General features: G+C 37.5%; 1 protein-coding gene across 1 annotated transcript in view; it reads right to left on the bottom strand.

The window, feature by feature from the left end:
• CTTNBP2NL (CTTNBP2 N-terminal like) overlaps positions 1-19286 on the bottom strand; it is a 47314-nt gene extending 28028 nt beyond the window's left edge. Inside the window, exons 1-3 of the mRNA XM_010995299.3 lie at positions 19232-19286; positions 7260-7383; positions 4105-4212 (exon numbers count right to left, since the gene is read on the bottom strand). Of these exons, the coding sequence (XP_010993601.2) occupies positions 4105-4203 (99 nt within the window). The 5' untranslated portion in view covers positions 4204-4212; positions 7260-7383; positions 19232-19286. The remainder of the gene's footprint in view (positions 1-4104; positions 4213-7259; positions 7384-19231) is intronic.
• Positions 19287-19350: the final 64 nt, after the last annotated feature.

Raw genomic sequence — 19350 nt, 5'->3', positions numbered from 1 at the left:
TCCACCTCAACCTCCCCTGGACAGTTTATGAGCAATGGAATCTGCTTTCAGTGTGGAAGGGATTCCCAAAGGATTCTCATTCATGAAAATAAACTGGTCAAAGGGAGAGACTTTTATTAAGAGTGCTTTTCTCTGATGTAATCCCTTCTAAAACAGAAAATCACTTTAAAGTTCAATTAGGACCAAATACTGTATAAATGGCCTCTGTAACAATTAGACTTCAGATATAGAAAAGGCTGAATATTACATTATTTTCTACTGGCTTCCCTGGTTGTATGCCAAACATGTCTTGGCTACAAAAGAAGAGTGAGGAGGCTTTTATATTTTGGGGAGAAAAAAAACTATGGGGATTCTGCAAGGGTGTAGCTGCAATCTGGCACTTTGAAGAAATTTTGGAAAATGAATGAAGCTCTTTTACAGATATAACTCAACAGGGAGGAGGTACTTATAAACTATGGGAACTTTATTAATACGTCCCTATATAAATCTAACCCTTACCAGTGTGACTTACTATTTATTTAACAGCAGCAGTGAACCATATGGTTTTGTTCAGAGATGCAGGGTTAAAGAATAGATTTTATGTTAGGAAAAAAAAATCTATTTTGAAGGTAAAGGGAAGGGAAAAAAGAAACGTTTTTAGTTAAATAGGAAGGAAAAACCAGTCATAGCTATTTGGGACAAAGACCAAAACCTTTTCAATCCATGAAGCATGAATTAAGAAAGAATATTAAAAGGAAGAAAATCAGTGAGTTGCTGTATTCATCCAAGAAGAACAACTGTGTTTGTTGCTAAGCAAGAGCTATACAGAAAGAAGGTAGTAAAATACTACATTCTACATACTACAGAACCAAAACAAATAAAAACAACAACAAACCAAACAAACAAACAAAAATACTCCACAAATAAAACAAGACTTCATTTTAACTTTAAGAATCTGCTATGGCAGTTGCTTTTCTCAAAGGACTGAAACAATTTTGACCCCCAGCTGCTACTTATTTTATCTAACAATAGACTGTTTAAAGATGTATGCTTCTGGTGAAGCTATTCATTTCATCTAAACTGCATACAGTTTAAGCCTGAGAAGAGAACTTTACCACCTACAGGCCATATGCACACTAAATACAACACTTGTGCCTGGTTCGGAATGGTATCTTATATCAAAATGCTCTCTTAATTATAGCTCTTGCTTCTCAAGCTGCTCTTTCAACTTGTCAGAAGCTGCCTAAAGTAACTAAAATTGGACTCATGCAGAAAAAAATGTATTTTAGGAAAACATGTGCCACAAGCACCTAAACATCTGTTAACATTAAAACCAGAAGGCGGTGTGTTACAGCACACATTAAGACAGGCTGTAAAATTTAATAATTCACAACATTCATTTTGAAATATTATGGCAATCTTTTAAAACGATACTCCACAGTGGCGTAATCATTTCATCTGTTCAACAAATATTTACTGAGCATCTATATGCTAGGCGCTATGCTGGGTACTGAGGACACGATTCACAAAATAAACACATAAAGCTCTACAGGTCTGTATCGTTTTTAAGGCTGAAAAGCAAAGAAAAAATAAGATCATTCTCTAATTTTTCTTCTGTTAGAGTCAGCCATTCTCCATCCCCTACTACAATTACGGGTGGGTTGAGGCCCACAAGTTTTTGCGTAAGTCCACTGTGATGTCTACTGCAAACTTCTTCCTGGAGTCCTAGTGCCAATAGGGGTAGGTCCTTAGGTGAGTCTGTTTAACACATGTTGCCAAACTATTGCAGTTTTCTAAAATCTGATTGCTATTTATAATAATGCTGCTCCTGGAAGATGCTTTCTGAGGTCTAAAAGGAGTCAGTACGAACAAAGAACTTCCTGGTTCAGCCGAGGCAGCGGAACTCCTCCAGTCCTAAGCTGATAACTTCTATGGAGAGGAAAACCAGGGTCTCAGGTGAGAACAGGGGAAGGAAGTAGAAAAAACAACAGGCCTTAGGAGTGAGGATCAGGAAGGAACTCAAACTTTCCCCGCTTCCTTTTTCTTTTCTCTTCATCAATCAGATAAACATGCGATAAATGGGAAGGTTTCCTGGGTTTAATCAGGTTAGGACTAGTGGTAATAGTGGGACGGGGTTATGAGAAACAGAATAGTATTCAGGGACATACAGGGAAAGGAAAAGAAATCCCCAGTAGTGACAAAAGGGGAAGGCCTGTGGATGTGGCAGAAATGAGTCACCAACCAGAGAGAACATGAAATGTAATATACGTTGGCAGGGGAGGCATTAAAAAATTAGGCACTGTTTAAGGTACGCTAGAGACATACATTCAAATGATTAGCAACCACCAACTGTTCTTTGGATATGGGGTGCATGATATATATTGAAAGAATATAAATAAAGGGAAAAGGGAAAGTGAATCCTACACTGTTGGAGTATTTGTAATGCCATGCAAATTGCAGTGTTAACACACAAATACTAGTTATCAATCATTTATCCTTATTATAGACAAGGAAACTTTGCTTAGACAGATTGAATGACAGGACCAAGGTCACACAGTTACGTGTAGTGGCACAACAAGCAAAGACTTGGGCAATGAACTTCAATATGTGACTTGGCATGTGTCAAAGCCATAAATACGTGGTCCCTAGGGATGCCATGCAAAACAAGACTGAAGCAAGCAGAGAAAGGAAGAAAATAAGACAGACTGCACCCCGTATCAGAAGGGAGATGCCTTACACACTCTGGAGAAATGAAACCACTGGAAGTTACTTATCACACATTTCAAAGCTACTAGGGGAAAAAAAAAACCCAATAGTTTTCAGTGACAAATTACCCTAAGGCATATTTAATTAGATAGAAATGTCAGTCTTTGTCAGCCTTAAAAAACATAAATTAGTACATTACTCTAAATTTCACAGCATGTAGAAATAATAGGTTTAGGTTTATTTTTATCACAATTATAATTTCAGAGTACTAATCCAAGAAAAGATTACCCAAATACGACTAAATGAACACATTTACTCTGCATCAGTGCAGGAGGGGAAAAAGGAAAAGAAGCTAAAGAAAAGACACAGCTTTTTGTATGAATTCTAAGTGGCTTTTGCTTGGCTACTTAGGGAATCACCGATTCTCTAAGCCTCCGAGAATGGCAATGAGAAAATAAATCTTTGTGGCTATAGAAAAATCTTCAGCAAAGAAGCTTCATACAAACACACACGAAATATTAATACAGTATTTAATAAAGAGCTAGGAAAATTTTGAGAAAATGTAGTAAGGCATTTCATAAACCATTTAATAATGAGCTTTAAGATACACATCAATATGAGTTCTAACTAAAATGTGAAACTATAAAAATCTTCTTAGATACCTAGACTCAGGTGCATTTTTCTTCAGTATGCCCAAGCCTCATCTTCTTTGGCCATTTCTCCTCTCCTTTTAGGGTATCATCTTCCCACTACTCACACAGATATGCTTAAAGGTCTTCCCCTCTCCAAATCTGATCTCAAGACCGATAGGGAAGCATCCTTATCAAGGTATAAAAGATTCATGACACTTGAAAGGAGTTATTTCCCTTTGTATTTTTTTAAATAAGACTTTATTTTTAGCATAGTTTTAGGTTCATAGCAAAACTGAGTGGGAAGTAGAGGTCCCCTATATCATCTCCCTTCTCACCCCATGTATTTTAACAGATATCAAATACTGAAGCAAAAGTAAGAACTATTAATTTGGGGTCCATGGAATCCATGCATGGTCTTCAGGGGGTCCTTGATCTACCAGATAATACACCCTCAATTTTGCTATATGGGTGTATATACATTTTTAAGGAAGCAGGTCTCATCAAGTTCTCAGGGGCTGGCATTCAGAAGCAGCTAAGGCCACTAAGCGAAAGAATGAAATTCGAAGTCCAGACGTCAGGTAGAGAGACTAAAGGAACTATCTGGGGGCAGAAAGGCTTCATCAGTGTCCCTAAAATCATGCCACATGGGTGGCTGCTATAGCAAGTCTCAATACAAGCTTAACGTACAGCAAGCCTCTTAACTTCAGGCTATAGAAATACCCCAGTTAACCAATGAAATGGCTTTCAAACATATGATGACCTTTCTTTTTTTTTTCTTTTAACATACCTTTAAAGCTTCTATAACAAGGTCTCTTGCTTCAAGTTCTCCTTCAAGAATACTGAATAGCGTTAGGAGTTCTGGCTTGCTGAGTTTTTCCAGATTCATCCTGAAAGCCTAAAACAAAGACAACAATCAGACAATATCCAGAAGAAAGAATTAATTTGATATTATTAAAGAAAAAATAGATGAGAAAAGAGCAACAATTACAGTATAAAATGATTTAAGAAAGGAAAGTTAATTAGATAGAAAAATAAGAGCTTTCTGATGTTAATCTTAAACTAAGCAGCAAGAGAAAATAAAATTCACTTTAGTTATTGATTTCATCACCATTCACAAAGATCAAATTTTCATCATTTTTCCTCCAGGCATATATACATTCTAGAAGGACCCAGAGAGAATTACTCACTAATTTTGTTCATTAAAAGTTCAGGTAGAATTGTGTTACAATGAATACGATTTCACTGAAAAATTGTTAGATCATGAGAAGTTTTAGATAGCTAAAGTTTAGAAAAGATATTAGACTACCTCAGATTTAGATAACTAAATTCCAAAACTGTATATAAAACATTCTGGGATCCCTCTGAAATTGGCTGAAATGAATTTGAGCAAAGATAATGTTTGGTGGGAGTGTGGGAGAAATTTTTCTTTTACTGTCTACTTTCACAGAGAACATCTATCACAATATTTATATTTCATACAGTAAAGTAAGACCTAAATGCAACCATGAACAAATATACTTTTAAATGACTTCTTAAAATGTATTGTTTAAACATGTTAATTGGCCAGGCTACTATAAACTGAATTTATTTGACTTAGCAAGTTCACATTTTTATGAAGTCTTGCATCTTCTGAATTTGTTAAATGGCAAATCGCATGGCACGAACTCAGTCTTTTCCCTGAGATTAATTTCCCACAAACCACACACAGTTAGAAGTTAGACTGCTATACAATCTTTGAAGGGTCTTCTGAGCAGTTTGTATGGTTAAGATACATTTTATAACTTCTAAAGTAGAACAAACACTATTTTCCTCTCCCACTCTTTACTTACAAGTTGCCACTCTCATATAGTTTTCTTTAAAGTGAATCATAACATGACTAGCTCACACACCCTCCAGTAATTTCCAACTCCTATGAGCACATTAAATTTTAGGAGGCACACAAAAGAGTCATTGATTCTTTCAGAGCTACTGCCTTTAAGTGAATGAGAACTCGTAGAAAATGCATACTTCACTGTGTTGTTAGATTTTGTCCCAGGACAAGCTGTACAAGTCTTTTGCCACATGGTAAAATATGTTCAGCTCTAAAAAATAATTTCAGCTCTAACTGCTAACTTTCTAACTGGTGAGGGTTAGCGACTAGTAAATGATTCTCACTTCAGTATCAGAGAGCTATCTCACAACAGTTATTTTAAAAATAAGAACTAACAAAAACAAAACAACCCACCCCCCCAAAACAACAAAGATGGTATGTGGGAAAAAAAACATAGCTTTGCAGTCAGATAGATGTCATTTTGGCATCTTCCTGGTTGTGTGACTTTGGGCAAGTTTTCTGATTCTCAGTTTTCTCATCTGAAAAGTGGGATGATGAGATCTAACTCAGGATTGTTGTGAAAACTGAGTTAGTAAATATAAAACATCTTGTCAAGTTCCTGATATAAGCTGATCAATGGTTTAATTATTAATAACTACTATCCTGTCTCATTTTCTAAAAGAATTCTAAGAAAGGCATTACCAAAATTGCGGACAGTCAAGATCAAGGACTTCAGAATGCAATGACTTCGACTGCCCTTTTGTAGTTGGGAACCACAAATGACGAAAGATGTCCTGGAGTGAGGAATGGTGAGGAACTTCAACTACCAGTTGAGTCACACTGGTTTCTTAGATGAAACCCTTCCCCTAGGTCCTGATGGTTTCATGTTTTAATCTCTCTCAAGGAGATTGTAAGCCAGAGGAAAAATCCTATCATTTTATACCCTTCCTCATCCCTCCCATGATGTTAAGCAGAATAATAGGCACTTGGTAAAGGCACTCCATAAATTATCAACTGCACTAAGTCAACTAGGAATAGAGCTAAAAATGATACTGTTCACGCTGTTACTCTTCTTTCCTTCAATATCTTTATAGGCTCTATTATTTTTAATGTATTACGTATTTATTTATTTATCTATCTATCTATCTATCTATCTATCTATTAGGGGGGAGGTAATTAGGCTTACTTCTTTATTTTTTAGAGGAGGTACTGGGGGTTGAACCCAGGACCTTGTGTATGCCAAGCATGCGCTCTACTACTCAGCTATACCCTCCCCCCTTTATAGTCTTTAAATATTCTTATTTAGAGATCCAAAATTGTGGCTTAAGGAAGTGATGTGACATAATAAGATATAATAGACTGGGAGTGAAGAATGTAGAATTTTAGTTTCAGCTCTGCCACTAAACAGCTACATCGCTTTGGGAAAAAACATGACCCAGTTGCCCTGGCATTGAGTTTCCACACAGGTGAAACAGACTCGATAATCTCTACAGTTCTTCATGGTTTCCTTCTAAGCCTTCATGAGTAAAAATCAAGAATTATTTGTTAGAGAATTCAGTTAAATAAGAACTACAGGTAAACATACAAAGAACGAAAAGAGACTGTACCTAAATCAGTTTTTGATTTGCTGTGATAAATATACATTCTCGTAGAACAGAAGAGTAAAACTGAAACAATCTTTAGTCACGTTAATTATAAAGGAGTCCAGCCCAGGCAAGAAGAAATTCTATTCTTTGTCAATGGCACAATGAACAATATTCTTGGTACCTCTATATCTGTAAATCACTTCTGTACACAAATTTTAATATCTGGAACATTTTGCTGATACATACCAACTTATTTAGCTTAGTATCTATGTGAAGTGAATATAATACAAACATGACACAGGAGGGGAAAAGAGCCATAGCTGTGTAATTCAAAACCCAATGGGTCTGTTTTTCCATATTTCTATAACCCTTCTTTAATAAATATTAAAATTTAGCAGTTCTTTACATTTAAATCTAGTCTCAACACACAAGACATTGCAATAAGTTTTTGTCTGAAATATAAATGAGTAATAGTAAAATTGCATTATGTTTTAGGATGGCAGTGATGTTCCTGGGGGCGGGGATGGGCATGGGGGTGATACTGACCTGATGACTGGCAGTCACACTTTAGTCCTCAAATATAAATTCTTAAGGTTTTCTTCAGTTAATATTCGGGAAGATTGACACATATATTTAAAATGTCATCAGCATGGTGGAAAAGTGTCCAATGCTGCAAAATAATAAGAAATTTATTGTCTCTGTGACCACACTATAGACAATTGGTAAATCCCAAGAATGTCACCTGTCATTATAGCTGATAAGGCCTGACAGCTGTAGGTTGATACAGACAAGAAAGAAGAAAACAGCCACTTCTTCAAGTTGAAGCTTAGTAATATAGGACAAATACCAGAAATCTGACTTCCCATTTGCAATTAAAATTAGGGAAAGTAAGGGCTTTCAAAATGTTTTTACTTTAAGATGTCCACTATCATTTCAAGAACTATCTTATGAATGTTACTAGAAGAAACTGACTTTTTCTCCCTAAATCGACAAAAGCCTATTTGCTTGAATCACCGTGACTTATGCACAGAGTACTCAGAAAAATAACACAATTACAACTGGACTTTTCAAATTGCCAAATTTCTGCAAGGAAATTCTCATCCCCTCACCTCCTGCCAATCAATAAACAAATCAACCTGTCACCATCTCAGCTTTGTCTGTAAATTACTCATCCCAGTTTCTACTTTTTCCTATTTATTTTCAAATATTAATTGTTGAATTACATGCAGTTTTTGGCTTATGTCTTCATAATAGTGTATCAGACCCCAGAAAACTTTTTTAAAAATGATAGGCCCTAAATTTTATTTGATAAAACATAATTTTTGTCCTGTATTTTAAGGCACCAAGTCTATTTGACTCAGTCTCTGCCCAATGTATAAATTATGTGGCCCAAGATTTTCAGAAAAAGGTTGTTTTTGACTCCACATTCATTATCAGAAATATGATTGCCAGATTTTTGGCATGCCATACTGTCATCTACAGACTCATTCTCTACTTATTTTCTAAATGAGCTGTTACTTGTCACTGTCATCATCCATTAAGTAACTGTGAAAGACAAGATCATTTCAACCAGATGCTCAGCTAATTCCTTCCAGTAGAATCTCTCCAAGACCCAACTTTCCTTAGTTTAGAATATTTCTGTCTAAGGAATGCTACAGTCTATAAATCTGAAACAAAAACCACTTGTGGACAAGTTGTCTGAATACATTATCATACACCATGGTACAGCTAGCTGTGGCTATATTAAGCTTTATAGTTTTCTCAATTAAAAATACATATAAATATATCTAACAAAAAGATCAAGTTATATACATTTTAAAATCCTGGGAAAATAAGCCTATTTATAGACTAAGTATGAAACTTACTTTTAAATTATTAGTAAGTGATTTCAAACATAAGTTTGCCCAGCACTCCATTTGCTCTATTCATGTGGTACTTCCTACCAAATCAGGGCCAACAGCCAGGACAGCATGAGTCTCTTCTGTACGAACTTTCATGTGCCAATACGGGTGTCACAAAGAACACTGTCCCCACACCTCCACTGTACCTCCTAAACAACAGTGCTGATTTTGCCATGAAGTATGCTGCTGTGGCTTGGGCTCTGGTCATTTCATTTTCACCTTTTCCCTTTACCCAACTTCCACTCAATCTGGTTCTGACTGTGCCTTTTCCTTCTTGAGGAAGTCTCAAGTTTTTGCTCTGGAACTGTGAATTAATTCTATAGGACAGCAGGCATTGTTGCCTTTTTACCAATAGAGACTGGGTGGCAGAAAAAGAAACACCCCAAACAGTTTCTACAGCAAAGTAAGCAGTAGGGCAGGGCAGGGTGGAGTACAAGTAAGATGTTTGTCTACCTAGTATCTGGGTGTGTGTATGTCTTTACCTGGAACTGAAGGCTTTATTTCTCAGTGCTGGGGGATATGGGACATGAGAGATGAGTCTTAGATATTCCTGACATAGAAATCACCTCAAAAAAAAAAAAACAAAAACAAACAAACAAAAAAACCTACACAAATCTTTTTAAAAAATTCACTTGGCTAGTATAAAAAACAAATCAGTTTATTTTACCCAGAAGGTCACACTTGCAGGACTGGATAAAAAAAAATTACTTCTTTATTAGATAATCAGATATCAAATTTAAGAAATTTATACTTGGGCTACAATTGACTGAGATGCAGGCCATTCAGTAAGTTTTTAGTATCAGTGATAAGATATGAGCTAAGATATAAAGAAAATTTGCTCCAATTATATAAAGACTCTTACCAATACATGTAAGTAAAACCAAAATTTGAGAAGCCAGTTAATTCTTAGAATCAAAGAGTCAACATCAACATATAAAATGGGTGTTTTGACAGCCTTCCTCTAGATAATTTACTTCCTTAAAAACGTATATATGAAATTTTTTAAAAATAAAATGAACATGTCACAATTATAAGTACCGAATCTAAACACAGACAAAAGTGCACTGCTATTTAAAATAAAGAAGTATCCAAAGCAACCTCCTATCTGGGGCAGAAGGTGTTGACACATTACCTTGACTATCTAAAGATTTAAGTTTCCCCACCCTCTGGCATTTAAGGTTTTCAGAAGGGTTATTTATGCATTTGGGGATAAAAGAGTGACAACATTCCAAATCGTACCTCTCATTCCACTTTTGCCATTTTAGGATTAGGCTAAATTAGAAAAACATCTCAAAATATTATCAGAAAGTAATTTTCTGATCACAAAAGCAAATTTTTGTACATTTATTAAAGAGTTGTTATGCTATTATTATTTACAAAGATTCTAAAACCAAGGTAGAAAAACAAATCTCATTTTACTGAATTCTACAATACTACTCAAAATAAGCTTCATTACAAACGTCAAATCAATCTTTCAGTTGAAGGTAAAAGATATTACTGGGCTCTCTGGATTCTTATCTGTCTATGTGTTATAACATGTGCTATGGGCTGAATTGTGTCCCCCACCCCCAAATTCATAAATTAAAGTTCTAATCCCCAATACCTTAGAATGTGACTGTATTTGGAGATAAGGTCTTTAAAGAGGTACTTAAATTAAAATGAAAAATGAGGTCATTAGGGTGGGCCCTAATCTAATGTGACTGGTGTGATTGTAAGAAGAGAAAACTGGACACAAACACGGGACAGGGAGAGACCACGTGAAGACACAGGGAGAAAATGGGCACCTACGAGCCAAAGAGAGAGGCCTAAGAAGAAACCGATCCTATTCACACACTGATTTCCAGCTTCTAGCCTCCAGGATTGGGAGAAAGTAAATTTCTGTAGTTTAAGCCACCCAGTCTGTAGTACTGTTTTATGGCAGTTCTAGCAAACTAATATATGCCAAACATTTACTACTTTTAAAGACTATTACAGCAATGAGATCCAAGCCCTCCCCTTCCCATGAGAGTGCCATAGCACAGAATGGCCTGCTTGGCCTTAATCAGTCTGCTTTTTCCAGCCACACTATGGATAGGATTATATAAAACAGACAGGTTCTAAAACAGTTTTAGAGACTCTAAATTTCAGGATCCCGAAATACAATATGAATAGTGTGCACTTACTAAGGAATTACAACAGTGCTAAAGGAGTGAGATGCTTGTTTATCCAATGCTGCCAATCTGGACTTTGACATAGGCTTCAAGAAACCAGTTCTGTAATAAAGCTAATAGTCTTTAAGGTAATTATTTTAAATGCTTTCAGTGCTCTACTCAAAGCAGATTCTATGATACCAGATTTTCTGGATTTATTCTTAGTATAGAAATTAATAATGATATAATTGAGCTTACCAATGTTAATTACCACTACTTCAGAGTTTTATAGCATAGTCTTCTAGCAAGAATTCAAGCCATAATAGTAATAATACAAAAGATATTCATTTATTGAGCTAAACATTACTGTGTTCTAGGCAGTGTTCTAAGTAATTGAACTGTATTAATTCAGTGCTCACAACCTTAGGTGATAGATGCTATAACCATCACAAATTCATCATTATCATCATCATCCCCACTTTACAGATAGGAACACTGAGGTACAAAGGCAAGTAAGTTGCTCAAAGCCTCACATCATGCAGAAATGGGATTTGAATCTAAGTAATTTGATTCCAGAGGCTTTCTTAGTAATCACTGCTACTTGGTAACCACTGTCCACATCTGATTTCTCATTTTATCAGCTAAAATGTGATTCACAGAGCTGGAAGGGACTTCAGAAATAATCTAATTTAGCACTCTCAACTTTTTTTTTTTTTTTTTTTTTTTTTTTTTTACTGAATATCGTTCCCTGTGCTATACAGTAGGTCTAGCACTCTCATTCTACAGAGGAAAATTGAGGCGAGTTGTTAAGTAAATTACTGAAGATTACAGTTAAATGGTAAAGCTATTACGATCCAGTCTAATCACTTTCTGGGACATCATGATGGACAGCAGGTTTCTGTTTTGTTTAGCTCTGGTTTAAGATTCTTGCATCTCCGGTGCATCTCTCTGTGTGTGTGAACATCTGTCACCCTCTCTATGTGTGTACATCTGTTTTTCTGTCTCTCCTACATGTTGCCAGCAAGATTTGTATGTATATTAACGATAAGGAGGAAGTGGTCTCATGTGCATAAACAAGTATTCAAACATCCCTCCCCCAAAATGAGGACATTTGGCACAACACTATTAAAAACAGGTCTGTCTACCTGGATATCTGTTTACACTTTTTCAAGTATTCTCATTTGAGACAAGACCAAACCAGAAGATCTGCATTAGTTAAGCTACTGGTATGTACGTTAATGAAAGTGAATAATAGCTTTTACATTTATAAATTTTTTTCATTAAAATAAAAAAAGATGTCTCTTAACATCAGAAAAGTACCAGAAATTTTTACCATTTCAAGTATATCTGTCAGTAGGCTTTATTTATTTAAATGAAATTATAACATAATTTCACTGAAATATGCATATGTCTATATATCTATTTGTCCATCATTCTCCTAAATTTTTGCTTTTCTGAAAAAAATGCCACCATGATTTGTAAAACACTACAATGAGGGAACAATAATATGTAGATTGATTTTATTTCCAGTAAAATGATTCATGGGCCTCAATTCTACAGGCAGCCTGGAATATAAGAGTCCTTCAGCTATTAATGTAGGATGAAGTCACTGACTGCACCAGGATTTCAAACCAGGAAGAAACAGAGTGTATGGCATGGAGGATGAACCGTAAAACAGTCAAGGCATCTGTTTTAGCTGTGCCCGTAACCTGACTCTCCCTGAACTGTAAAAAATTTCACAAAAGCCTGTAACAGTGTATTACAACTGATGATATTGTTTTGTCTTCTACAACAGACCACTGAGTTTTTAAAAAGTTTAACAACTTGCTATCAGTTGAAAATGATCAACAAAGACCTAGCAAGTGTTTTTGCTGCAAGGTTCTTCGAGGACAGTAACTCTTCTGGGAGGCAGTGTGCTACAGTGGAAAGCGCGTGGACTTTGGAGCCAGACAGGCCCAGGATTGCGTCCTGGCTCTACCACTTCATACTTCCTTGATCTACTTAATCTTTGAGCTTTAAGTTCTTCATCTATAAAATGGGGATGACCATACATGCTCTAACAGGATACTGAACAATTTAAACAAGTTAGTAAACGGCCAGTTCTCTTACTTCTTATCCCTGGAGAGCATATATTTGGTTTCATCTTCAATAATGATGAAGTTTTCCTTTTTCCAATGAGTTGTCATTTTCTGTGTCTAAACATCAAAACAAGTTAATTCCTTCTAACCTGGCAGGTTTATCTGCTCAAAGAAGAGATGGCCTGGCCAGTTCCTGGGAAAGTCTGCTTAGGAACATGCACAACACTAATTCAGGCTGGTGGTATCTGCACATCATTTGGAAAAAAAAAAGGATAATGCTCTGCCTAGACCAGCTTTCTGTGACTTTTGGATATAAATGAAAAGCACGCCTTTGCTCCCACTGAATTTTTATAGCTTTTAATCAAGTCACAATTTTAACATGTAATGACTGAGAAATAGGTTTTCTAAAAAAATCACAGCTATTTTTTACATTCTACTAAATGCATAATGGATATGTATCTATATTCCTAATATAGGAGCAGTTATCACATTTCTATTATATCAATTCATCTATTTACATAGCTGTCTTTTGTCTCACAAGACTCTGCTCTTGTAGACAAATACTCTATCTTCAACTTGATGAAACTTAGCACACAGCAGTCAAAGGTGTTCAAAGGGATATTAAAAAAAATGCTGGCTGGGAAGAAAGGTACAGAACAGTACCTTGAATTACAACCAACAAAACTGAACTTTTAGGAAATAAGAAGCTACTAAACATTTTTAACTAGGTGAATATCGTACCAAAAGTATAGTTTTAGGAAGGCTAAAGTTTCCTTTAGGAAGGTACAGAGCTGCTGTGACTGAAGAGAAACTGGAAGCAGAAAAAGCAGTTGGGAGAAAACTTTAACAGCATAAGCAAAAGGCTAAAATGTGTGAACTAGGATGGTGGCTGTAAGAGTGGATAAGAAATGACTGATGCAAGAGACTTTATAAAGAATTCACAGTAACTTGGTTCTGGTTCCTTCTAAGGAGGTAAGGGGGGGAAATGATCCCAGATCAGCTGAGGATTTAAGACTGGGTGACCAGAATGATGATGCCATGAACAGAAACAGGGATGTTAGAAAAGGAACTGGTTTTAGGGGGGAAATGATGACTGTGATGTGAGACATGCTGAATGAGAAGTAATTAGACCCCCAAGAGGAACGTGTTAAGAGTCAGTGAATGTGGTGAAGGCTAAAGATTTAGGAGTGGTTAAGTCTTTAGGGGTGGAGCTTTTTCAGGAAATGACTTTTGTATCTTCAATTTAAAAAGAAGAAGCAACGAGAAGAAGCTAATACAGAGGACTGGGCCAGATCATGCTTGTAGCATCAAATATGAAACCAGTTAAGAACCAAACTGGTTCTTTTCAAAAAAAATTTTTTATTATAATTTTTAACACCGTTATTGTGGTATGATTCCTGTACCATAAATAATAACCAGATTGTTTCTGTTCTCACTCCTGCACCACCTGCTCAACAGAAACGACTACTTAGCAGAAACCATGTAATGGGGCACCTCTCTCTCCAAAAAAACCCCCCAAATCTAGGGCTTCTCTCTTTTTCCTACAACTTACCTGTAAGCTCATGCTTCTCTCCACTACAACTTATAGTTCGTACCTCTTATTAAAACAATTCATCCCCGCTTGCTTCTCCCTTGTCTACTCCTTCCTCCCTGGCTCTCACCTTTCTAGGAGAGCAGACCCAGAGCACACTTCAGCCCCGCCTTCCCCAGCAGCTTTGCACAAAGGATCCATGCAGATGCTCCCAAGGCTCAGGGTCAGGAGTCTTTTTTGTCTGTAAACCCCATCATCCTGTGCCCTACTTTCCTTTCTAGTTTCTATTTAAACTCAGCAACAAATAAGGATTATATTCTTTAAATGCAGTAACAATTAAGGATTACATTCTTCTATGGCTCTAGAAGCAGAAAGGACTCACTTAGCAGCAAAGGACCCATTTAGATTGGAAGCACTGGCTTTGGACTTGACATACAGAGTTTGGAAAAAGCAGGCTAGGAGGAACCATATTACTACATTCTTTACCTCAACGCCTGCTTGCAGTCCTATTTTCCTCAACCCCCAAACTCCTGTCCTCGACTCCCCTGACCTCCACTCTTAATTACCCTACCCATGGTTTCTTCTCACCCATTTTGGTTGTTTCTATGATTGCTCCTTATATGGGGGGCAGTGAGGGAGTTGTCTTCAAAAGGTGGAAAGTCACTGTCAATCAAAATTACCACTGAAAATCCCTTAAGTCTCACAGAAAGTACAACCCTGCACCATTATCACAGTATCCACAAAACCATCCATATGACACTGAAGCTGAAGGTACTTAAGACAGTTTGGAGTGGTACAACTGACAATTCAGAGAGAAGCTATCAGATAGTTGTATCACTTGTTCTTTATCCAGGAGTCAAGGAAGATAATCTGCATGACAAAATTATGAAACACATACAATCTGTAAGACACACACACAAACACACATTGTCCTAAAAATCCTATCAGAAGAAGTCTTAGATCATAACATATATAAGCTTTGTTTCCCTCTACTTAGAAATCTTAGCTATACATTGAAATATTTAAAACAAAACCAATCAACCTGCCTTCTTAGCGCAGTAGGCAGTGCGTCAGTCTCATAAAACAAAACCAATCAGTAACTAAAATCAGACACTAATTCTTTACCTTGCTTAAATGTGAGAGGAGTAAAAGAATATTTGGAGGGGAGGGTATAGTTCAAGTGGTAGAGTGCATGCTCAGCATGCACAAGGTCCTGGGTTCAATCCCAAGTACCTCCTCTAAAAATAAATAAACCTAATCATCTCCTCCCCTCAAAAAAAAAAAAAACCCACAAATATTTAGTATTAAATTCTTTAACTCACATGCAAAGTGCTAATAATGGCAATAATACCTACTAATTATTGAGTGGTTCCCACATGCCAGATACCTTGCTCTGTAATTTATATATATATACAGATTAGTTTATGTAATCCTTAAAAAAAAAACAAAAACCCTCTCAAAGCCATTTCTATGTCATAGCTGAGGAAACTGGGATATGATAAAGACAGAAAACTCTGCCCTGGCTCTTGGTCACACAGCAAAAGAACAGCAGACTTGGGATTTAACCTCAGGTTTGCCTGTAAAGTCTGTGCTGTAAATTACCACATTTTATAGTCTCACCATAAATAAGCCATTTTCTCACTGAAATGCTTTGAACTAAAACTAGGAAGACTTGATTTTTAGTTATTAGCAGCACACGTTCAGGAAATAAGAAAAAATGGCCTTTTGTAATAGGCTAACAAGCCATTCCTGGGGTCAGCCACCACAGGCTAGACAAATTTCCTCCAGAACGAAATCTCTGCTTCTTGTATCATGCCACCAAACACCAGTTCAATGGCCTAAAAATCCCTCTATCAGATGTCTGAGATCATGACATATACAAGCTTTGTTTCCCCCTACTTAGGCATCGTAGCTATATATTGAAATATTTAAAATAAAACCAACCAATAACTAAAATCGGACACTAATTCTTCACTATTGCTTAAATGCTAAAGGAGTAGAAAAATATTTAATATTAAATTTTTTAACTCACAAGCAAAGTGAAACCCATTTCACTACAAACACCAAAGAAACACCATTCTTCTCTGCTCAGAAAAGCCAAGAATTCCAATCCTGTTCTGCAAATTAACTGGTAGCACTGCAAACCTGATTCTGCCAAGACACAAATGCACTGTAGACAGCACATGCTCACCAGAATCCGTCTTTATCTATTCTATTCAATAGTTTGTGTCCCTGCTCATGGATTTAGTGCTAGCCTAGAAAAGCATAAAAAAAAACTAAAAATCCCAAAGCAGACCAGTAACTTGTCAAAACCAAGTACTCAGAAACCATTCTTAAACAAAAATCAGTTCCTAGTATGCTCTGTTTCACTTTTTTCCTCTCAGGTCAGATTCTTAGAAAAATTAAGTCTAAAATGAGTGGTGCTGATTACATTAAGCCTGGTTCACAGCAAAATTATATATTTAACTAACAGATATTTCTTATTCCAAATTCAATATTTTAGAGTCATTTAAGATATTGGAGTTTCGAAAGACATCAGATAGGGAAAATAAAGTTAAATCAAGAGAAAAAGAAATGGATTGTTTATACTGACAAGAAGCACTGTATTTTATCAGTAAATTATCTTTCTGGTCTACCTTAAGGTGTCAGCTTCAAACCAAGTTCACCAAAAGCTCCTTAAGTCAAATTATGTATACCAGGCACTGGGAAAGATACAAAGATGAAACAAAACATACTAATAACTTCTCTCATAGAATTTACAGTTTAATAAGATAGATATATACATAAAAATCTCTGCATACAATGCTCTTCATCCAGTATTACCAAACAGGTATTGAAAACGTTCAAGGAAAGATTTCCAAGAGCCAAATGGGTATCAGACAGATATTGCGTGTTGTGCCAAGTAATCAAAGAGCATTGCTTTTTCCTCTCTGCTCATTAAGGCCATGGCAATCACAACTTTGGTTTCCTTAGTCTCTTACCTTAGTTTATTTTCTGTTCTCTGCTCATGTAATAAGATATATCTTTCTGGGATTTGCTGTTCTGCTTTGAGTTTTTCCTGCTGCTATTGCTGGGGGCGCATGACTTACCCTCCTATCTCAGTACACTGTGTTTGCTGGACAGACCCTCCAGTTTCTTCCTCGTGCTTTTTTGTTGGAGATCTGGAAACAATCACTGAACAGATCTGTGAGCACTGAGACTGGCTCTGAAAACTTCGAACCTAACTATTCAAAATTGATTACCTTCAGGAAGTCCACCTTCAGAGAGTCTAAACAGGAAGGTAAAAGACAGCTGTTATAATTGCCCCCCCCATTCCAACTCCTTGCATCCCATTATTAGCTCTGACTATAGATAAAATAAGATAGACTTCAGATTGGGAAAGCAAAAGAAACAATGCTACAAAATACGGCAAATTTTAATACATGAAAGTGCTAGCAATAGATGATAACTGGGGATTCAATGGCATTAACATGAGGCCAAAGTCATCAATATTTTGCACCTGCTGACATGGAGGCCTTTATGAGCACACTACAGAGACACGTTGTGGTAGTCACGTATGTGTGAATCGCTGGAGTTTGCTTTTATTTAGCCTTATCTCTGAGATTTAAAATTTGCTTTTACTTTTCATCCCCTGAATTTTGGTAGATGATACCGGTCTTGTAAAACCAATCAACAACTCTCTCTCTATATATATCTCTCAGTTTCGCCTGGAGGGAAAAACCCATCATAAAATAGGGGCTAGAGAGTAACCAAAGGCCACGTACCAGATTAATCATAAACCTAGACCACTGAACCTGAATTTTCTTCAAACATTTCCTGCCTTTTGTTTCAACAGAACTATATCTTCAAGGTTAACTGCAGTCTCCCTGAGCAACAGACCAGCCCACCCTAGACTGCCAGATACTCATTCCTAATCTAAAACTCTTTATTTACCTATCTGTACTGTTCATTTGAAAGCATGCTGTTATTCACTGACAATCCAACAATACACACTGCATTCCTACCCACACAAGGCCAACTCTGTAGATACCCAACACGCCCACCTCACTGTGAAATACTAAAAGATGGTTTTTCATCATGTTCTCAGGGAAGAAATAGGGTGGAAAGGAAAAATGAAATGCAACTCAAACCTAAAAAACCCCTCAGTGGTTGGGTACTCCCAGAAGGAATAGAGAGTAAAGGTACAAAGTGGGGTGGGGTGGGGTGGGGAGGTTACTGTTTCTCCTTCCTCCAGAGTCTAAAAATGTCCCGAAACAGGTGAGCTCTCGACCCCTCCCACCACCGTAGGATCCGAGGGGCTTCAGGGGGAAGCTGAGGATCGGAGAATGGGGGATGGGAAGAACCCAAGTGGGGGAAGGCCGATTTGTCCGCGGAGCTGGCTGTCTAGGTCGGGTCTTTGATTTCTGCTTCGCCCCATCTCTCTCTTTTTTTCAAAAACACTGATTTTATCTTACCGATGAAACAAGCTCTGGTCCCACCCTAGCAAGCAGGGACAAGTGTGGGAAGGGATGTCTGGCCTCTCAAGGATACAAAATGGGGGCGGGGGCGGCAGGCTACAGAATGGGAACCTGTACGCCCTCTCCCAAGGCTGAGAGGCTGGGCGAGGGGGGCCTTTAAATGAGTGGTGTCAGGAGGGCAGCCCCTTCTGTGGAACTGGAATTGAGAGGGGACAATAAGTAGCTGTGAGCACCCTCGAAAGATGAGGAGCCGCCTCCTCAGGGAATACCGGGAGATAGAGGAGACGACCCCGCCCCCTCAGGGGATGGGCGCGAGTGGCAGTTGGGACTGTGGCAGGAGGACGCCGGTGGTCCTACCCTTGCTTTTCTCTCGAGAAGTCGGCTCCCAGCCACCGCCAAACCCCAGCGCCAAGGACTCCTACCTTTTCCCGGCGCTCCGGGCTCCACTCCCCGCCGCCTCCGCCACCCTCTCCATCCACAGCCCCTCGAGGCCCCGCCCCTCAGCCGCCAGGAGGGGCACTGACATTTGGCAGAGCCAATC

Source organism: Camelus dromedarius, chromosome 9 (assembly GCF_036321535.1).
Source record: "Camelus dromedarius isolate mCamDro1 chromosome 9, mCamDro1.pat, whole genome shotgun sequence".
In the NCBI taxonomy this organism is placed as follows: Eukaryota; Metazoa; Chordata; class Mammalia; order Artiodactyla; family Camelidae; genus Camelus; species Camelus dromedarius.
Note: the sequence above shows the minus strand (reverse complement) of the source record. Positions and strands in the feature narration are given on the sequence as shown.